The sequence below is a fragment of the Alligator mississippiensis genome, chromosome 14 (assembly GCF_030867095.1).
Source record: "Alligator mississippiensis isolate rAllMis1 chromosome 14, rAllMis1, whole genome shotgun sequence".
Taxonomy (NCBI): domain Eukaryota; kingdom Metazoa; phylum Chordata; order Crocodylia; family Alligatoridae; genus Alligator; species Alligator mississippiensis.
Window position 1 is genome coordinate 32,148,930 of NC_081837.1, and position 19,918 is coordinate 32,168,847.

The window sequence follows — 19,918 nt, forward strand, 5'->3', positions numbered from 1 at the left end:
CCTGAAAAACCTCCAAGGATGGAGATTCCACCACTTTTTCAGGTAACCTGTTCCTGTGCTTCACCACCCTCCTAGTGAGAGTGTTTTTCCTAATATCCAACTTAAACCTCCCTTACGGCAACTTGAGACCACTGCTCCTTGTTCTGTCATCTGTCACCACTGAGAACAGTCCAGCTCTTTGGAGCCCCCCTTCAGGTAATTGAACGCTGCTATCAAATCCCCCCTCTCTTCTCTTCTGCAGACTGAGTAAGCCCAGTTCCTTCAACCTCTCCTTATAAGTCATGTCCCCCAGCCCCTAACCATTTTCATTGCCCTCTGCTGGACTCTTTCCAACTTGTCCACCTCCTTTCTGTAGTGGGGGGCCCAAAACTGTCACCTGCAAACTTGCTTAGGGTGCAATCCATCCTGTCTTCCAGATTGTTAATGAAGATATTGAACAGAACCAGCCCCAGTTCTTAGAAAGCCCAGAGGTTCCTGGCTAGATGGTTTAGTTGTTCTGCTCAGGGTCGTACCAAAGACCAAATCTGGAAGCAGGATGGACATTTTTTCCCTTGGGTCAGATTAGCATGGACTGCAATGGGTTTTGCTTTCCCCTGTGTTATGAGGCATAGTCCTTTCTCTAGGATCTTCTGAGTGGCAGGACACTGGCAGTGCCCTCATTGCCTTTTGCTTTAACCTATGGCATGTGATAAGACACTTTGGGTATTGCTTCTTTGTGAAATATTTGAAGTAGCAATTATGGGGATTCCTTTAGTTAAGGATTACCTGCGAAGGTGGAGGGCTGGAGTCGACAGCCCAGGAAGTCCCCTCCAGTCCGGTGCTCACCTTGCTAGGTATGTGTGTAATCCCCAGCACGGGAGGGTTTCATAACATTACTGTCATACAAATGAATACCAACATGCGTCTTTACAATGACTCTTCAATGTAGCAAGTCTGCTGCTGGGCGAGTTCACTGAAAGCAAACCTGGGATAGGAGTGCAAGTGTGTGGGAAGCAATGACATTATTCCCATAGGATTTCTTCACAGCATTCACCCAGCTCCAGTGATGACACAGACAGCTCTCTGCACCCAGAGACCAGCTGGACAAATCGGGCAACTGATGTTGTTTAAACAGCCTGATGACTCCCTGGTGTGCTCTGGAAGGCAGAGGGAAATGGGGAAGAGGGACCCAGAGAGGTGAATCGGGGTGAAGAGTTAGTATTGGTTTTTTTTCTCTCTGAGTGTCTGTGGCTGGATCTCAGTCCTTCGTGCCCACCCCCAGGCTAGCTCAGTGGCTCGGGAAGCAGTTACTGGCTTTGGGATAAAGTGGGTAAGAAAGAAGCAACAGCTGCCGGGGTTCTTCTGCTGCCTCAGGAGCTCTGATAGCACCAGGGAGCTGGGACAGTGTCTAATTTTAAACTCTTGCCTTGTGCATTTGTGTATGTGTGAGTGCCATTTCCAGCCCCCCCACCCTCCCCCTCCGCCCAACACCTCCCTTCAGTGACCCAAGCAGACTCACTCAGCAGAAATAGAGAACCAGAGGGGGCTTCAGCTGGCTCAGGGGAAGGGGGTCAAGGCTGCGGGGCAGAGAGGAGGTGGCTGGGGGCAGAAGAACAGCTGTAGGAGATAGCTGGGGGAAAGAAGATCATGGAGCCTGCTTCTGTCCAGGAGGATCAGAAGAAAAAGCAACAGAAGGAAAAATCAAAGAAACCTGTGCCGCCTGCAGTCCCACGGCCAGCCAGGGCTCTGTTCTGCTTAACCCTTCAAAACCCACTTCGAAAGGCATGCATCAGTATTGTGGAATGGAAGTATCCTTTCAGCACAGGCGAGGAGAGAGATCCGCGCGTGTGGCTAGAAACCCAGGAGACCAGAACTGCAGAGAATGAGGGATTCGCTAAAATGTGTGCAATAGGGGCTATTATAATGTGCCCCACCATGGCAATCTAGAGGAGCAGGAGAGAGTGCCTGGCAGCTGCGTTGTTGGTTAAAGGCTTCAGTGTTTAAGTTCTGCAAGTACAGCATCTGCTTTTCCTTGTTCCTAACTGCTGAAGAAGTGACAGTTTGTTCAGGCTGTTTTCCTGGGGCTGAGAAATAAGAGGGAGGGAGGAAGGCGAAGGCTAAATATAGTTTAAAAGGAGTGTGAGCCTGATTGATTGTGGGTATAAATTGGGAGTGATTCTATTCTGCTGAAGTTAATGGTTGAAGGACAGGAGACAGTTTGGGAAAGGCAATCGGTGGGTGTTGGGGAAGGAGTGCCGGGAGGGAGATAGATATTTAGGTGAAACAAATGGCTGAATCGTGAAACTGAGGTTTCAGCACCTTCTCTTCAGGACAAAAAAAAAAAGGCTTAATACCCACAAGGGTTCATCTCACTGAGGTGCAAGATGGAGCTAGGTGAACATGGGGATGGGGAGGTGTTGTATTTTGGGCAGCTTCACCCAGATTGAGGTCATAAATATTGTTCCTACTGTGGCTGGCAAGAATCAAGGGAACGCAGAATCACAGGAGGAATATGGGAGGATCAGTGATTCAGGGGACAGGGCTAAAAGGAGAGGACTGAAAGGCAGGACTTGGGAGCAGGTGCCCGGGGTCTGTGCGCTGGTCACAGGAATGAGGCTGGCAGGAGATGAACCTGGTGCAGGCAGCATGGGATGTGCTGTGCACCGTGTGGGGTCAGCCAGAAGAGGCAGGGAGAGGGCAGAGTGGAGCAGCCTGAAGGAAGGAGCGTGGGAGGGGGCATGCCGACTCGGGGAAGTGCAGTGGGGGCCTGTAAGAGACACAACAGGCCAAGCTGCTTGGGATGGCTCCGGGAGTGCGTCACCACTCGGCTGCTGCCACAGCTGCTGTCTGACATCACGGTGGGATTGCTGGCCCTGCTTCTTTCCCTGGAGCCCCTTGCTCCCAGCCCCACTCCAGCTTTCCTTCCTCCTCCCCCTCTTTCTCTTCCTTTCTCTCCATCCCCTTTCCCTCCTCTCTCTTCACTCCCACCTCAATCATTTCCACCCTTTCATCCCCTCCCGGTTCTCAGTTGATTTTTCTCTTTCTTCCACCCTCCGCATTCTTCCTGGCCAGCTCGCTCCCTCCCCTCCTCCTTTGACTCCACTCCCAAGCACAGTCAGTGGAAGAGCTGGCATGGGGGATGAACCTGTCCTCAGCAGAGTTGCTGATGCCTTGGCTTTAGCAAAGGTGGTTGTTGGTTGGCACTCACCCAGGAGCTGCCCTGGCCAACAATGGGAAGAGCTGATGCATCTAGGAGGTGTGTCTATGCAGGGCAAAGCCACAGATACCCGAGCTGGCTCTGTACATACTATCTCATGTTGGCACGCTGCTGTTTAGCCTAACTGGCTCCACTGAGAAGCAGGGCTCATAAACCTGCACAGCAGCCCGCCGCTATCGCTATGCTGCTTCTGTTTCTGGAGGGTAGAGTGCATTGTCCAGAGATGCCCTTACCTACCTCAATTCTTAAAAAGTAGCCAGAAGGTTTTTCTCTCACCCTCTGAAAGTATCTCATTAAAACTATGTAAAGAACAGACCCCTTATCCCTTGCTACTGAATCCCATAGTTAAGAGTCAGGTAATTTTTTGTTGTTATTATTGTTACTTTGGATGAATAATGAATTCACTGAAAAATACTGATCTGGAGGGACTGAAATTATTCAGGAAATCAGGTCAAATTTAGCAAATAGTCTTAGGCACAAAAGTAAGGAGAGAAATCTTAAAACGCCCAAACATTTGGTTTTGACATTTTAAAAATGAAATGCTTCATCCTGGAACTCGCAATCCACTTCACAATGTTCATGGGCAAACTTCAGCTATGCATTTGGAAGTACCGTTTGCATTGAAAAATTACTTTTTTTTTTTTTTTAACAATACAAAAAGGAAAAATATTTTAAATAACTAAATGTTTCCAAGATGAAACAATTTTTTTGGCTGACCCAGCATGATTTTTTTTTTTTTTTTTGTCTAGGCTTTTTTCTCATTCTGCCAAAAAAAATGTTTTGGTTCGATCCAAACCATTTTCTCTCTTTAGTTTAGTTCCTGAATTTGGCCATCAAACAGAGCAATCCATTATTTTCACAGCTCTCCCCACAACTTTCCTGGTGCTGTACTTTTTGCCCTAACAGGGCTGGCACCCAGACCCGCCTCTCTTCCCCATCCCCAGTGACTCAATGCCAGGCTTGTGTCCTGTTGTTCAACCTAGCCAGGTCTCCTAGCTGGTGCCAGTTGCAGCTGAAGTGCCTGCCTTTGTTCTACTCAAGTGGCTGGGCTACATAAGGTTGCTGCTGCTATCAGATACAAGGGCTAGCTTTTTGCTCCCGTGAGAGAAGTTTACTCCAAGTATTGCAGGGCCCAGGTGCTACTGCTCCTGCTGTGTTAGGGGAAGTGTTTGAGTTTTGGTGGTCCTCAGAAATGTACTGTACTGTACTGTTTGTCTCTCTCATTGAAGCATGTGCTAGGCAGTTGGCTATCTATGGGTTTTCTGCCCTGGGCTGGAATGGGATTCAGTAGACAGACATTGTTAAAAGGGTTAGGGGCTGGTCACTGCCTAGTTCAGAGACCATCTAGCTTGCTGCAAAGAGTATGGTTGGTGACTCAGTCAGTGGCACTCTTCCCACTGACATAGTACTAAAGCAATGCCCCAGCAGAGTTCCTGTGCTGTCAGAGATGCCAGCCTTCTGGATGGCCACAACACTTATATACTGTGACCATTTGTAGTTGCAAAAAGCCTGGGAGAAATGGAGCGTGAAGCCTCTCTCCTAACTGTATCCCAGCTTTGTACATTCTGGCTCCTCACAATCCTTCCTGCAGTGTAGCACTGGATGCTGCTTTCTACCCCAGAAACATGTCAGCAGAGGTTGAGAGATCCCCATCCCTACCCTGTGAAAAGAACTATGGGGCCTTTCAGCATAAAGGGTGGCAGAACTACAGGAATCCTTTTTTTCAGACTATTGCTCTGCCTTACTTTTGCCTGAGGATCTCAGAGTATTTTACAGGCATTTAATGAGTTACTCCCCCGACATGCACACAACAGTGGTATTGTGGAGATGGTATCCCCAGTAGGCATATGGGAGAGCAGAGGCAAGGTAAGAGGAGTGCTTTGCCCAAGGTCACACAGCCAGTCAGTGGTGGAGCCGGGAGTAGAACCTATGATTTCCAGGCCACAGCTTTAACCACTGAACTATCCCACCAGCAGAGCCAGCCTTAGGGAAAATGGTGCCCTGGGCAAACTTGTATTTTGGTGCTTCCTGCCCCCCAGCAAGTCAATGGTGCTGCTGCAGGCAGGGGCACGGGGCACAGTTCAGCGGAGAGGCAGAGTGGATGCTGAGCCAGTCAGGTGGGCAGGCAGGTACCACTGCTGCTGTGCAGGAGGAAGGCAGGTGGACTGCCTTCTCTCTTTTCCCCTAAGGCCAGTTCTGCCGACCAGGAGAACCGGACTGGAGTAGGTGCCACCCCATCTGCACATGCTCAGCCCGGCTTCTCCTGAACAGCAGTGGAGGGCAGGGGCCAGCCTGGGTTGGGCACCACTTCCCTTGCCTGGGGCAGGGAGCAAGTGCTGCTGTGAGCATACATGCATTCAGTATGTGCATGTGCGTGTTTGGCACCCCTTGATCAGGTCACCCACCCCTAAGACCAGCTCTGCCCACCAGGCAACCATGCACCCCAGCTAGATGGGGGAGATCAGAGTTGGTGTAACTGAGTGAATGGGTCCTCCATGCACTGGGAGCTCTGGACTAAATGGAGGCAGAGGGAAGAGGCAGATGTTGCAACAGGAAGGTCACAGAAGCAGGCGTTACAAACAGGACGCAGGGCAATGCATGCGAGAGGAGAATTCCTCTGTATCGGGTTACGCCAGTGCCCGTATGTGCCAGGTCCTATTTATACCCCTGGTTGTGCTTGTTTATGTGTTTGGGTCTATAAGAAGCTAAAATGATCTAATTCCAGCTCTTTCTTGGTGGCTTTTGATCGGAAGCCAGGGTAGTTGCTGGATAGCAGATTTTTGTCAGCATGCTTTACAGCGCAAATACAGTGGATGGGTGGTAGGTACATGTGTACCTTCATGAAGGTGTTGGGGACATGTGGGTTGTATGCCTTGTTACTTATACATGTGGCTTTTAGACTCCCTCAGCTTAGGAGGGGCCAAAAGCAGGGTGTCTTTTAAGCTGTGCCCACAGGAATCTGCTGCCCATGATGCTCCAAAGAGCCCAGTTTTAAATGCCAACTCAAATGCTGGGTCTCTTGTGAATCAGCTTGCAGTCCACAGCATGGGTAGGATGCTGCCTACTCCTGCCACAGCTGTGAGGATGCTCTTCCAGGGTTTAGGCTGATTCCTGAGTCTGACCCTGGGGGGATGCACAGCATGATTTCACCCATAGGAAGAGGGTCACCCCATTAGTTTCAGTAGGAGTTAGGCACCTAAATAGACTCGAAGTAAAATTCTATTTTCTGTCTAAGATGCACAGGAGTCACTTCACAGGTCTTAGGCGCTTGAGTCCCCCAGCAGCATTTACTGGTAATTCTACTTTGTGTAATGGTCTGAACTGTGTGTTCCTGGCTACAAATCTCTATAGTTTCCCCGTAAGTGACTGAGCATGAGGCACAGGCTTAGAAGTGACTCGGTGCTGCTCAGTGTCTAAGTCCGTTTGCTCTCTTGTGATTCGGCTCTGCCGCGGACATGGAGAAGTCCAATGTAAACCCTCAAAACTGCCCCAAAATGTCTAGTCACTGTTTAACGCTGGTGCAGGCATGAACATGTGTGCATGTACAACCCTAGCCCAGTGGAGAAACCATGTGCCCAAGACAGAAGAGATTTGGGAACCAAGTTCTAGGCTCTCCCCCCTCAGATGGGCTTTGCACCCCAGGCTTCTCCAACACCGTGCAGCAACCTAATCACCAGCTCCTTTCTGCTGAGGCTGGGCAGGCAAGAGCTAATGCATCCTGGGGACAGAAGGAAAACAGGCAAGGGGGAGCTGATTCTGATGCTGATCTTGTGGGTCCTGACTCTTGAACCTTCTGGCTTCTTGCACTGAAACAGCCTGCTGACTGTGTTTCTACCAGGTTTTAGCTCCTAAAATCATATCCTCTATGTCAACAGTCTGGTGTAAACTGCAGCACGTACTCTCTGCATGCTTTGGGCATGGCTGTAAAAGTGTTGCTCAGTGTGCCTTCTACCCCCCACCCTGCTCTGTCACGCCATGCAAAGATCATTAGACAATTCTACTATTCGCAGAGTCTGTCTGCAACCTCCATGGGTCCTGATGCTGGGATCATCCTGATTTTAGCTGCTAATGATCTACCATTAGCTAGATGCCTGGCGAGAGCTGTTGCTACTCCCACAGTTCTGTCTGTGATTAATACTCTCTGGGCTTGGGGCCACAGGAAAGGCCTGTAGACCAGTCCCTTGCCATCAGTTGGTGCTGCTGTATTAATTCTAGCCTTTAGACCTATGCTACAAATTTATTAAAACCCTCACAGGGCACCTGTCTCCAAGCTTAAACTAAGAATTCAACCTCTAGCACTGATCCTCTTTTCTTCTGTGTTTTGAAAATGTACCTCCCATTAGTTTCCCTTTCAGTTTTACATTACTGTTTCTTGTGACAGTGCTCTCTCTTTAGTGACTGCCCACAGATTCACCCAAGGGCGTGCTTGGGTGGTCTCCTATGCAGGTGCAGTAGGGTTTACATTGAAAAGTGGTTATGAATCAGGGAGCTTTTCATGTTGACAGTGGCTCCTTGCCTCACAGCTTCTAAACATTTGTGTAGCCGTGCTGGGGAGATCAGGGTTGGTGATCTACCTCATTTAGAAGCTACTTCATTTAGAAGCTCATTCCTTTCTTGTTCAGTATCTTCATCGTTTCTATCTTTAGCTAAGAAGGTTTCAATAGCAACAGCAGCAGCCTGTATCCTAAAAGCAATTTTGTTTCTGTAAAGCAACTTTCTCTAGGATGCTGATCTGACTCAGCACACTGGTAGTTTGCCTGTGGAGGGCACTGATTTCCAAAGACCTTGCAACAAGAGAGCTTTATTTTTGCTATCCTTACCTTTCTTGTCCAGTACTGTACCCTGTAATGCCTTTTCAATGCTATTCCAGTCTCCCTCCAAGACCACCACAAATAATCGCAATGATCCCTTCCTTTTGGACCCACTTGTTAAGGCATTCACATACCTCACAGTACCTGAACTCACTCATCCATCTCCATGTTTAGCCTAAATGCATCTTTTTGTTAGGTTGCAACTCCTCAAGCTGAAAGAGGAGTTATATTTGCACCCTCCTCAGCAGGACGGTCATAGACTTGCACCTCTACCAGCAGCCTGAGGCAGTCTCCTCGAGATTTGAATCGCTCCCTAATCACTGCTTATCCAGGTCACAGCATCAGAATGCTGTGCTATTTCTTATTGCAATGCAGTTTAGATAAGGGTGAAATATCTCTTCCATGAGTAAAAACCCAGTGTAGACTTCATGCATACAACAGCTGGGACAGTGCAGGGCTAAACATAAATCCAAAGTACATTTCTATTCTCCATTTTTTTTCTAACATGAGAATTGCTTACATCAAGCATGCACCATTGCACATTACAATTTGCTCATTAATGATCTTTCAGACGAGCCTTTCTATGTCAATTGTATCCAGTTTTGGTTATATAATTTCTGTACGCTTTCCTACTGATCAGTCCTGTTTGGTGCCATGTGCCTTTGCAATTTACTGATTAATTCACTTAATTATAACACCCCTGTGCATCTGTTGTTTCAGGTTTAGGTCTTAACCATCCTACTTCCTTTTATCTACTGTGGCAGTTTGTATTGATTCCATCCATCTCAGGATGTTCTTGAATAGATCCTGAATGTCCTGTTGTCTTTCAAAGATCTTTAGACCTCCAGGCTTTTATCTTTTTCCTGACCTGCCTTATAGCCTAAGAGGTATTACTCCCACTCTGCTTTTTTTCCATTGCAGATGAAAAGTACTTGGTTAGGGAGCTTCTTCATGTGGTGTTCCCCCTGCATGAAGCACCCTCCCATGGGGCTAGAATTACATGCCCAGACTTCCCTATTAGGAAAGTCTTTGACTAGCAGTCCTCATGACAGTCCTTCATGTAGTGGAAGCCCCTTGGAAGACATGGTCCAAAATTCCTAGCAGGAAGGAGGAACTGCTGTGTTTGGGGAAAGGAAATGGAAGCTGGGTGGATTAGTTATAGCAAACCTTCAAGTCCCTGACTTTCCTTTTAGAAAATAAACCAGCCCACATATACACAATACTCAGCTTTCCCCAGTCCTCTCTCTGTCCCAGCCTGCTTTGTGGGACAGTGGCGGACTCTCCATTATCAAATCTCTCTTTAAATCACTCTTTTCCTGCAATACCTCTTACTACACTTCCAGCTTCCACAGGAGGGGCCTGCTAGCATTGGTGATTTTTTGTTTTTAGATTGCCTGGTGCACTGCGGCCCACAGTCCTCTCCCATTTATGCTGGTGCAGCTCCACTGGGCCAGCACTCCAGCAAGCTAGAACAGGGGTATGACTGACATTGCCAATGACTCTGGAGATAATTTAGTGTCCATGATGCAGTTAGCCATTAAAAATTCATTGTATGAAACTGCTGAACAGTATTGGGAACAGAGACCAGAAGCAGGGCTCCCTTTGTTCCAGGGCAGGATCCTTTGCCCCAGAGCGGAGACTCAAGTTCCCTCTTTCTTGTTCTCCTGATCCCATGGTTCTTCACTCTCAGAGGTGTGTGTTCAAACCCTATGAGGCAGGGAGGGGAGGCTAGGACCCAGGAATCGCATGCCCTGGGCAAGTGGTCTAATTACTAGGCTATTTGTGGACAAGGAGCAGCTGCTGCCTGTGCAGACATCTAGCTTCTGGGACAGAAACAGCCTAAGATACAGGAGGAGCTGAGTGCATCTTAGTACAAGTTAAAATTCCCCATTGGAGTGAATGTGTAACTGAGGATGCTGCCTATTGAAATGAATGGAGAGCTGTGTGCTGCTGCTACAGGGGGAAGGAGAATGCATCTCTGTGGGCACATGAGCATTATACTCTGTAAAAACCCTGATCCTGAGCCTGCTGGAATCATTGGGAATCTTTCTGCTGGCTTCCAAGATCTTGGATGAGACCCTAAAAGAATGGGGAATGGAGCATGTGGGCAGAGCAGGGAGAATTATTGTGACGAGAGCCATGGAGGCTTTCTCATTATAAGCCTGTTTTCTTGTGTTTCTCAGCCTAATGCCATATGAGCATCTCTCCCCCCACCCCGACTCTAAATGACAAGGTCTTAGACAAGAGACTTGGGGGTCATGATTGACCACAAGATGAACATGAGCCACCAGTGCAATGTCCCAGCTGGTAAAGCTAACCAAACTCTTGCTTGCATCCATAAATGCTTTTCAAGTAAATCTCAGGATGTCATCCTCCTGCTGTACCCATCCTTGGTGAGGTCGCAGCTGGAGGACTGCATCCAGTTCTGGGCTCCACAATTCATGAAGGAGGTCGAGAAGCTTGAGAGAGTCCAGAGGAGAGCCACGTGCATGATCAGAGGGCAAGAGAGCAGGCCTTATGAAAAGAGGCTGAGAGCCACGGGACTCTTCATTCTGGAAAAGAGCAGGCTCAAGGGGGGGACCTGGTGGCTGCTTATAAATATATAAAGGGTGTACATCAGGATCTGGGGGAACATCTGTTCACCGGAGCATCCCAAGGGAAAACAAGGACCAACAGTCATAAATTCCTCCAAGACCATTTTAGGCTGGACATAAGAAAACATTTCTTTACTGTCCAAGCCCCCAGGACCTGGAATAAACTCCCTCCAGAAGTGGTGCAGGCACCTACTCTAGACTTATTCAAGAAATGCTTGGATGCTTATCTTGCTGGGGTCCTTTGACCCCAGCTGACTTCCTGCCCCTGGGGCAGGGGGCTGGACATGATGATCTTCGAGGTCCCTTCCAGCCCTAACGTCTATGAAATCTGCATTAGCAGGCCTACATCTGCTGATCCTGGACTTTGAGCTGGTTTGAATCTGAGCCGAGTTCCCAATGTTGCTGCTCCGGCATTTCACAATAGCCCAGAAATTCCCTCTCGCGCTCCCCAGAGCAGCCTGTCTACTTGTCTCGGAGATGAGCTGCACCCTTCAGCCCTGGAGTGAAGCTCTCTGAGAAGAGTCTATAGAGAAGCCCCTTAAGGACTAAATTCCCCTTCCAAAGCAATAATGCCAAAAGGTCTCATTTAGGCTAACTGATAAGGGACACAGGTCAAAGTTTGCTTCCTAGGCTGCTATCTTACAACTCTGTACTGTAGCGTGTGTATAAGGACTGGACAAATTCTGGTCTTAGTTAGACCCTGCTCTGTCTTCACTGTAGTTGGAGGAATGATTGCAGCACCTGTCAGCCTATGAAAGCAGTCCTCAATGTAGTGCATGTGGGTACCAGTAGCAGTGAAGCTATAGTAGCTGAGGCTTCAGCCACCAGTAACACCCAGGCTTGAGCTGAAGCCTTCGCTTTCTGTCCAGTCCACAAATAGCCTGCGCACATGTGCTGTAGGTGCATCTTTCTGCAGTGCAGACCTGTCCTGAAATGGAGGAGATTCCTGCAGGAGGAGGTGGAGTTCTGCTCCCAGCTGAAAGGAAACCCTCTGAGGAAAGGGAGACGAGATTGCTCCCAAGGGAACTGCCATTGTAGGATTCCTGCCTGAAGGAGGGTTTTTTTCTGGGTCAGGGGAGGGAGACCATGGGAAGAGCTCTGCATCCTAGAACAGGTGGAAATTGAAAAGCTCATGCTTGACCGCAGGAGAACGGAGCAGAGCTCTGTAACCGACTTGCTTATGAAAGAAGATTAAAGGAGCTGGGAGACGTTTATGGAGAGGATAGGATGGTGGAAAGGGGAGTTCTCCAGTCAGAGTGTGTGATGTGTGGAGTTATGTTTGCTCTTCCCAGGTTGCGGTACAGAGCAGAGGGTGTTTGATCCTCCCTCTCTCCCCTAGGCTTTTGTGCTTTGGTGGTTATGTGGAGGCGGAAAGGAATTTCCCCCCTCCAGTTGCTATAGGTCTCAGTGCTTTTGTCACCTTCAAAAGCACTGGGTGCTACCAGCATCCAAGGTTGGGGGTTTTGATCAGGGTGTGCCAATGCTCCTGCTGGCATTTAAAAACTCCAGAGATTCTTGGGTCAGAGGGTCTTGCTTCTCTGCTTAGTCTTAGGTTGATCACCACCTTTGGGATGAGGAAGAAATTTTACCCCACAGTTTGATTGCCATGGACTGTGCATTTTGCCTTCCCCTTTTGTGGACATCAGGGTCCTCTTTCTTGGGTCTTTCGAGTGTATTTTCCTATCCTTGCAGTGGCAGGACACTGACAGTGCCATCATCCCCCTGCTTTACCTTTGGCAAGTTAAAGGATATTTTTGATATGCCTGGCATTATGCCTGGTAGTAGTGAATGAGGTTTTGTTCACAAAGCTTTTAAGAAGATGGGTTAGATAGATTTGCCAGTGTTTAGAAGGGGATGACTCTGCCTTGAGCAGGGGGTTGCACTAGAAGATCTCCTGAGGTCCCCTCCAGCCCTACTTTTCTATGATTCTGGAGTTATAACCATTTCAAAACCCTGCACCAAAAAGATCACGAGTGCCTTTAATGGTTTATTTTGTCTGACACGCCACTTCCTTGCTATGATGGGGCTGTTTTTTTGACATCCCTTGTGACTTCCTCATAAACAGGCTGAATGACTTCCATGCTGCAAGGTGGTGCCAGAATCGGGGATAGGTCCTAGGGGTTCTGGCTCCCAGGCCTCTGTTCCAATCACTACAAATATTCTTTAGAGAAGCAGCTGGGGGGAAAATATGCAGATCCCCAAATGGCACAAGCCCAGGGATGGCCCCAGCCTCCTTTCCTTTGTGAATTACCCGTGGAGTGGTTAAAAATTGGGGATGAGAGTGAGGATTATTCTAATGACACTTCTGGCACTGAATTGTTGTGGGACTTTGGGCAAGTCACTTAACCTTGGTGTCACTTCCTTTAGCTTCTCTAGAAACCAGCAGAGTAGCTAAAGAGGTGAAAGGCTTACAGTCATCATGAGCCATAACATTTAGTGCTCTCCCTCCATAGATCTCAAAATACTTTATTATAGAAGGGGAATGCTCTCTTTGAGATCCTTGATTGAAAGGGATTAGAAAAGACAACTATGTGATCATATGAAGATGTCAATACTAATTTATGGAGCAAAGCATGCAGACTATTTGCAGTAACAAGTAGCTGTCAGTAACCTGCATATCAGATGTATAAAACTGGCCTACACACTGATGACATGCATTGGAGATCAGGGAAATTTAATCCATGGGTTGCTGAAGTGAGGTCGGATTGGTTTGTTTTTGACAGTAGTAGTCAGAGGGTTAGAGTGGGTTGTCTTCCCTAATGCTATCTAATGATCCATAGGACTTCATGGTACCTGCTTGCATGGCTGTCATCATCACTAATATCTGAGCACCTAGAAAACATGAATAGATATACAGTAGTTTCTTGGTGGAAATGCTATGGTAAGATAGGGGAGTGTCATTAGCTCCGCTCCACAGCTGGAGAATGGCGGCACAAAAGCAGTATCTAGGAGTGAAGGCACTTTTAAAAATCTTTTCCTTGGTGATTTGCTAGAGACCATACAGGGAGCCTGGGATAGAGCTGGGAACAGATTTCAGCTCTTGCAGATCCCCACCGATTCCCTTGAGCCACAGGAATATCTCCCCTCTGACTTGCTGAGATTTGCAGCTCGCACAAAGTTCCAGGAAAAGCAGAGACTGGTTAATGATGACAGCAGTACCTGAAATGCAGGTGAGATCTGGCCTCTTGAGTTGAAGCTGTCCAATTTCTTCAAAAGTGCCAGTTTCATAAATGGCATGTCTGGGTGGTTGTTTCTATTGCAGAGAGCTTCTTTTCCTCCCTTGCTGAGGCTGATGGGTCAGAAACTAGGAAACTAGAACTAACTGCATTGAAATGGCCGGTTCTGGTGTAAAACTGTGGGACTCCCATTCACTTCAGTGGAGCACTGCTGATCTGCACCCCCTAAGGATGTGGCCCAAAGTATGAAAGCAAATAGAGAGAGATTTGTTCTCCCTTCCTCATGTCATTTATTTCTAGCAGTTCAGAAAGTTACTTGTGAGCACAGAAGGTGAAATCAGTCTGAGACATGGGATGTTCAAGCTGCAGTTCTCTCTTGTTTCTGAACTCCCTTGGAAAATAAGCATACTTGGATACATAGTGTTTTTTTTAATCTGTCTCTGAAGTATTGGACTTGGTCTTGTTAATATGGTGTATAGTACTTAGTAGCCTAACCAGCGGTGGGCAAGCAGGGCAACAGTCCTGGGAGATGAAGCTGGGCTGCCACAGCTGTGACTTGTGTTTGTAGAGCTCATGCCACAGCTGCAGTGGCTCCTGTGAAAGGAGGTAAGAGTCCAACTGCTTGCACTTCATCTTCCTGGGCCATTACACAGCTAATCACCTTTGCTTCTCCCTAGAAAAGAATTTTATAGATGGCTGAATGTCAGGAGCATTGTGGCCTTGTTCCCAGAACATGAGATTGTACCTAGGGGTGCTGAGGTCTAGTTTCAGTTCTTCCACTGACTCATGAGGCCACAGGCAAACCCCTTCATCTCCTTGCATGGGAGACACTAGCCTCAGTGCTGCTTGCTCTTTCAAAATGAGTGTTGTTCATGCTCTAGTTCTCACAACATGCCCATCACAGTCATTGCTAGGGACATGAATGTGTGTTAAATAGATGCAGAATGCATTGAATCCTAATTTAGAAGCAACTTCCTTCTCACCTCCTCCCCCATCGCACATCCCTCTCCAGGCAGATGACTGAGAAAACAGAAGGGACTTACTCCATTCTCCGATGGGCAGAGATTCGGGCTGTGTCTGATCCATGAAGGACGTGAATTGTAGACAAGGACCTCATTGGGGCAGCTGTGTCGCCATGCCTTAGGGTGCCTGTACACGAGGCGGGAAGCTGCTCCAACACACTGTAATTACAACACGTTGGAGCAGACTTGATTAACCAAGCCTGTAGGCCTGTGAGAGTCGGCAGCAATCTGATCCGTCCGCTTCGGATGGCCACGATCTGATCCAGAGCTCCAACCGGGTTTCTGCTTCGATCTGGCTGAAGTGGCTCCGAAGCTTCGGAGCCGCCTCGGAGATCCAGCCATAGGGTATAATGGGAAATCAATGAAATATCTATAACTTTATTGTGTTTTGTCCAATTTAGATGAAACTTGCAGAAATGGTAGCCTCTGCTGAGAGCATGAAACCTGACAAGTTTCAAGGAGTTCAGTGCAGGGGTTTGGGGGAAACTGTACCCCAAATACTTGAAAGCAGAACTCCTGTCATGTCTATGTGTTACACCACAGGGGGGTCAAAACTGCAGGGCTGGTGGCTGTTACTGAGGCCACAAAGCCTACCAAGTTTTAAAAAGATCAGTGAAGGGGTTTGGGGGGAACTGCCCCTCAAACTGCAGACAAGCCAAACTGGTGCCATGGGTGACACTGTGTATGTTAAGGTGCAGCGGGGTGACAGTGCAGGGATGGTGGCCCCTGCTGCGGCCACGACGCCTGCCAGCTGTGGAGGAGATCGGTGCAGGAGGGTCCTGGGGCCCGGCACCCCTAGCTGCTGCCAGACAAAACTCGTGCCATAGGTGCTTGTGGAACTGACTGTGTCTGTCTTGGGGCAGTTGATTGTCTATATTGATTCTTTCCTCTCCTTAGCTTTTTGTAGGTATTAATTGATGGCAATTAACTGGCTGCTATAGTAGCTAGGTCCTGTTTATTGAGCTGGTCCCTGAGTGAATCATGATTGATTGGTAAGTGGTAACACAGTAGCTTAGCTGTAGTGCAGTAGTACTGCAGTGGTGCAGTAGTGCAGGCCTGCAGTAGTGTCTCCCAGGCCCCAAGACAGAGACAGTCAGTCCCACAAGCACCCATGGCAGGAGTTTTGTCTGTCAGCAGCTAGGGGTGCAGGGCCCCAGAACCCCCTGCACCGATCTCCTCCACAGCTGGCAGGCGTCACAGCAGGGGCCACCATCCCTGCAGCTGTCACCCCGCTGCACCTTAACACACGCAGTGTCACCCATGGCACCAGTTTTGCTTGTCCGCAGCTTGAGGTGCATTTCCCCCCAAACCCCTGCACCGATCTTCTTGAATCCTGGCAGGCTTTGTGGCCTCACTAAGAGCTACCAGCCCTGCAGTTTTGACCCCCCCCCCTCCCCCCACGTGTTGTAACACAGACGTGAGAGGAGTGTTGCTTTCAAGAATTTGGGGTACAGTTCCCCCCAAACCTCTGCACTGATCTTCTTGAAACTTGGCAGGCTTCATTCTCTCTGCAGAGTCTACCACCCCTGAAAATGTCATCCAAATCGGACAAAAAACATCAAAGTTATAGATATTTTATTGTTTCCCCATTATATCCTATGGCCGGATCTCCAAGGCAGCTCCAAACGGCTTCGGGAAGTCGAACGAGGCAGCGCTTCAACCTGGACATGCTGCTTCGGGTCCCGAAGCATCTGAAGCTTCTCCAGATCCAAAGCTCTCTCCTAAGCCTCGCACAGCCCTACAAGCCTGCTGGAGGGTGGTAATGACTGTGCTCCAGCCAGCCTCTGCCTCTCATGCATCAGCGTCCCCATGCTTCAAATTGGCGGTGGGGTTGCTTTAACTAAATCTTGTTCGGGGAACTTTAGAGAAAACAACCCCACTGCCATTTTGAAGTGCAGAGACGCTGATACAGGAGACTCTCTGGGCACTTTAATTAGAGCTGCTGTCAGGGCTGCTGTAATTCAAGTGCCCACCCCCACCTCCCAGAGCATGTATAAAAACACTCTTCGTGTCCAATTCTGAGGACTGGATGCTGGCACAAGCCAGCCAGATTCCTCTGCAGCATCACATTTTTGGCAAAGAAGTTTAGAGCAGACATGATTTGAGGAGCCTCCAAGGGGAGCCCTGCAGAGAGCACCTCTGTGCTTTGGAGGCTCGGTACAGAAGTCCAAGAGAGAGGAAGACAGGCCTGGATAGTGACAGCACAGAGCACACATTGAAGAGAAATCATCACATTAGGATGAGACTCAAAGGCCAGTCAGTGCAGTGAGACAAACTGAAGCTGGAAAGAAGGTACAGGTTCAGAGCAATGAAAGTAACCATTAGTCACTGAAGCTGCTTGCCACAGGACATGGTAGATTCTTGCCCCCCTTGAATCCTTTCCATCAGGACAGGGCGTTCTCCTAAAAGCTTTGCAACAGTCCAGGTGCTGGGTGGAATCCCCTGGTCTGTGCTGCACAGGGCATCGGATGCAATGCTCATAATACCCATTTCTGGCCTTTAAATCTAGGGAACATCTGTTCAAAAGCTACTAAAACAGGTGTGCTGACCACCCACGTCACTTGGGAGCACTGCAGGGTTTCTAGTTGCTCCATACAAACAGCACGGCCAGTGACTGAGCACACCTCAGTGCCAGGGCAAGCCCTTTCCCTACCTCACCTTCTCCAGCACCACCCCCATTTCACATTAGTATAGCATCCCCCTGGTATGTGGCCATACCATACTCGGCTTCATGCAGCCATTTCCTACCTCGAGGTTACAGCTTAAATAAGGGCATGAAGGAAAAGGGGAGTGCAGGGAGATGAGATCTTGCTTGGGGTCCTGCAGCAGTTAGGTGGCAAAGCCAGGGAAAAAAGTCTTGCTTTCTTCTTATGCACATCAAACCCCTGGCCCTAGACTGACTCTTACCAGACAGCAGGAAAGTAGAGACAATGCACAAAGACCAAGCTGTTTGCCCCCAATATGCTGCTGGCATCACCGCCCCCAGCTCCCCCTGTTTTCTCCAGTCAGCCTCCATATATGCAACCCAGATCACAGCAAAGGAGAGCCCCAAAACTCCCCCTTTGCCTGCTGCAGATGGGGAGTAAATCCTTGTGTTGTCTTCTGGGCTGCCCAGCAGAGAGTTGAACAGAGCTTTGGCATGGCTGTAAAAGTGCCATGTTTCCTTAGCTCCCTCACCCCTTTACAGGGACCCTGGGCTTTACAGCTGTAGAGCAGTAAGGGGAGAAGGTCCCTTCCTTTTACCTTGTTTTCTTGTTTTGGTATCAGATATTCATGGGGCTGAGAGCAATGAAAACAACAGGCAGGCAGGTGCTCTGTGAGCAAAACACATGTCCCTTTGCTGATGCCCCTCAATCCTGATCCACAGCCCCCTCCTGTGTTGTTGTTGCCTTGATGCCCTGACCCCTACTTTTTGCCCATGGGCTTCAGACCTGACTCAAAGCTCTCCATGTTCTTGGGTCTCAGGGTATCTCAGCAGCTCCATTGCCCTGCTGGTGCACCCATGTCCCTTGACCTGCCACTCAAGTTGTTCAACCAACTTTTCTGTAAGTATGGCTGGTTTGTGTGATTATACCAGATGATGAAGCTGTTTCTAGTGATCACTGTGTAAACAGGGACACTTTAGCTCTGTGCTTCTCCTTGACATTTACTCTCAGACCCTTTGAAATCATTATCCTGCTGACCATCTTTGCCAACTGTGTGGCGCTGGCAGTCTACTTGCCCATGGCCGAGGATGATACCAACGCTACAAACTCCCGCCTGGTAAGAAACCGGATTTCCTATTGTCCTACACACCTGCCTTCTCAAGAGCAAACACTTTTGTTTGGGAGAATCATTGGATCAGCTCTTCTAAAAAAAGAGTAGTAGGGAATCAGGTCAAAGCTATTTTGGGGACTTAACCCCTGTTCTGTAATGGTAGTACCAATGTCTCCTAAAGGTTGCTGTCTGGCACGGAAAGTTGAGGCTTCAAGCCATGAAGACTTCAATTCCTTGGTCTGCATATATACATTAGTGTGATTTATTACCGGAGCTCAAATATAAACCCATACATGCCACCAGTAGGGAGGAAACTGGCAATGTGACACTAAGATGGAGGTCTCTGATTCTTCTTGGGTTGGTAAATGGGTGTTGTAAGTCCAGCATGAGCTAAAATGATGATAAAATTAATGCTGGATGGCACATTTGCAAGGCACAGTGAAATTGCTCAAAAGTGGCATTTTGGAGACACCAAAACTATTTGTAAAGTCAGGCTGAATAGAGCAAAATCATTCTAGTTGAAAAAGAGAAAAATCTTTAAATTTTGAAGACTTTGGAGATTCGGGGTTTTGCAAATGGAATATTTCACCTTGGAAGTGCCAAGACATTTTGCTTCGGCATTCTCAAGCTGATCCTTTTTGAGTTTTCACGTTGAAACGTTTTTGTTTACAAAATGTAGTTAAAATAAAATGAAAAAGAAAAGGGCAAAAAAATTGGTTAAATATCCCAAGCCAAAATGAAACATTTTGTCTGAGTCGAAGAAAATATTTCCAGTTGACCCAAAACAATTTTTTTTTGCTTTTTTTTTTCCCCCCCTCCACACTAAAAGACCTGATCAACTTTGGTGTTGGTATTACCTGAACCAAACATTTTTTCCCCTACTTTTTCAGTTCATCCACTGAAAGGAAAAATCCATTAGTCACCTGGCTCTAAATAAAACCCTTCTCCACTGTTACAACATTAAACAGTTTTGCGTGGTCCGTGGTTTCACTTCAAGTTACTGCTGTCCTATCTCATTCTCACAACCATCTCTAAAATCTTGGTAACCTTTTCTTGGAGACATAGGAAAAAATAAAAATGGGCAAAAAGGTTTGAAATGTAAAGTGCTACCTGTACCTACAGCTGTTTCCTCATTCCTTTCATATATACTGAGTCTTTTATAGGGGAAATTCCCACTCAACAGTCTTTTCAATGGCGCTAAAGAGATTTTTAACTGCCTGAAGAGAAAAGACAGTGATAGTTACCATTATTGCAATACAATGTTGTTTCCTTTAAGACAAAATAAGACAAATGGACAGAAAGGGAGAGAGGGAACTGGACAGAAAGAAAATGTTTCCAGTGCTGACTTTCACTTTGAACATTG

General features: G+C 47.9%; 1 protein-coding gene across 1 annotated transcript in view; it reads left to right on the top strand.

Moving 5' to 3' along the window:
* Nucleotides 1-1,594: 1,594 nt before the first annotated feature.
* Nucleotides 1,595-19,918, top strand: part of CACNA1S (calcium voltage-gated channel subunit alpha1 S) — a 91,825-nt gene continuing 73,501 nt past the window's right edge. Inside the window, exons 1-2 of the mRNA XM_019492602.2 lie at nucleotides 1,595-1,787; nucleotides 18,456-18,561. Coding sequence (XP_019348147.2) covers nucleotides 1,627-1,787; nucleotides 18,456-18,561 — 267 coding nt within the window. The 5' untranslated portion in view covers nucleotides 1,595-1,626. The remainder of the gene's footprint in view (nucleotides 1,788-18,455; nucleotides 18,562-19,918) is intronic.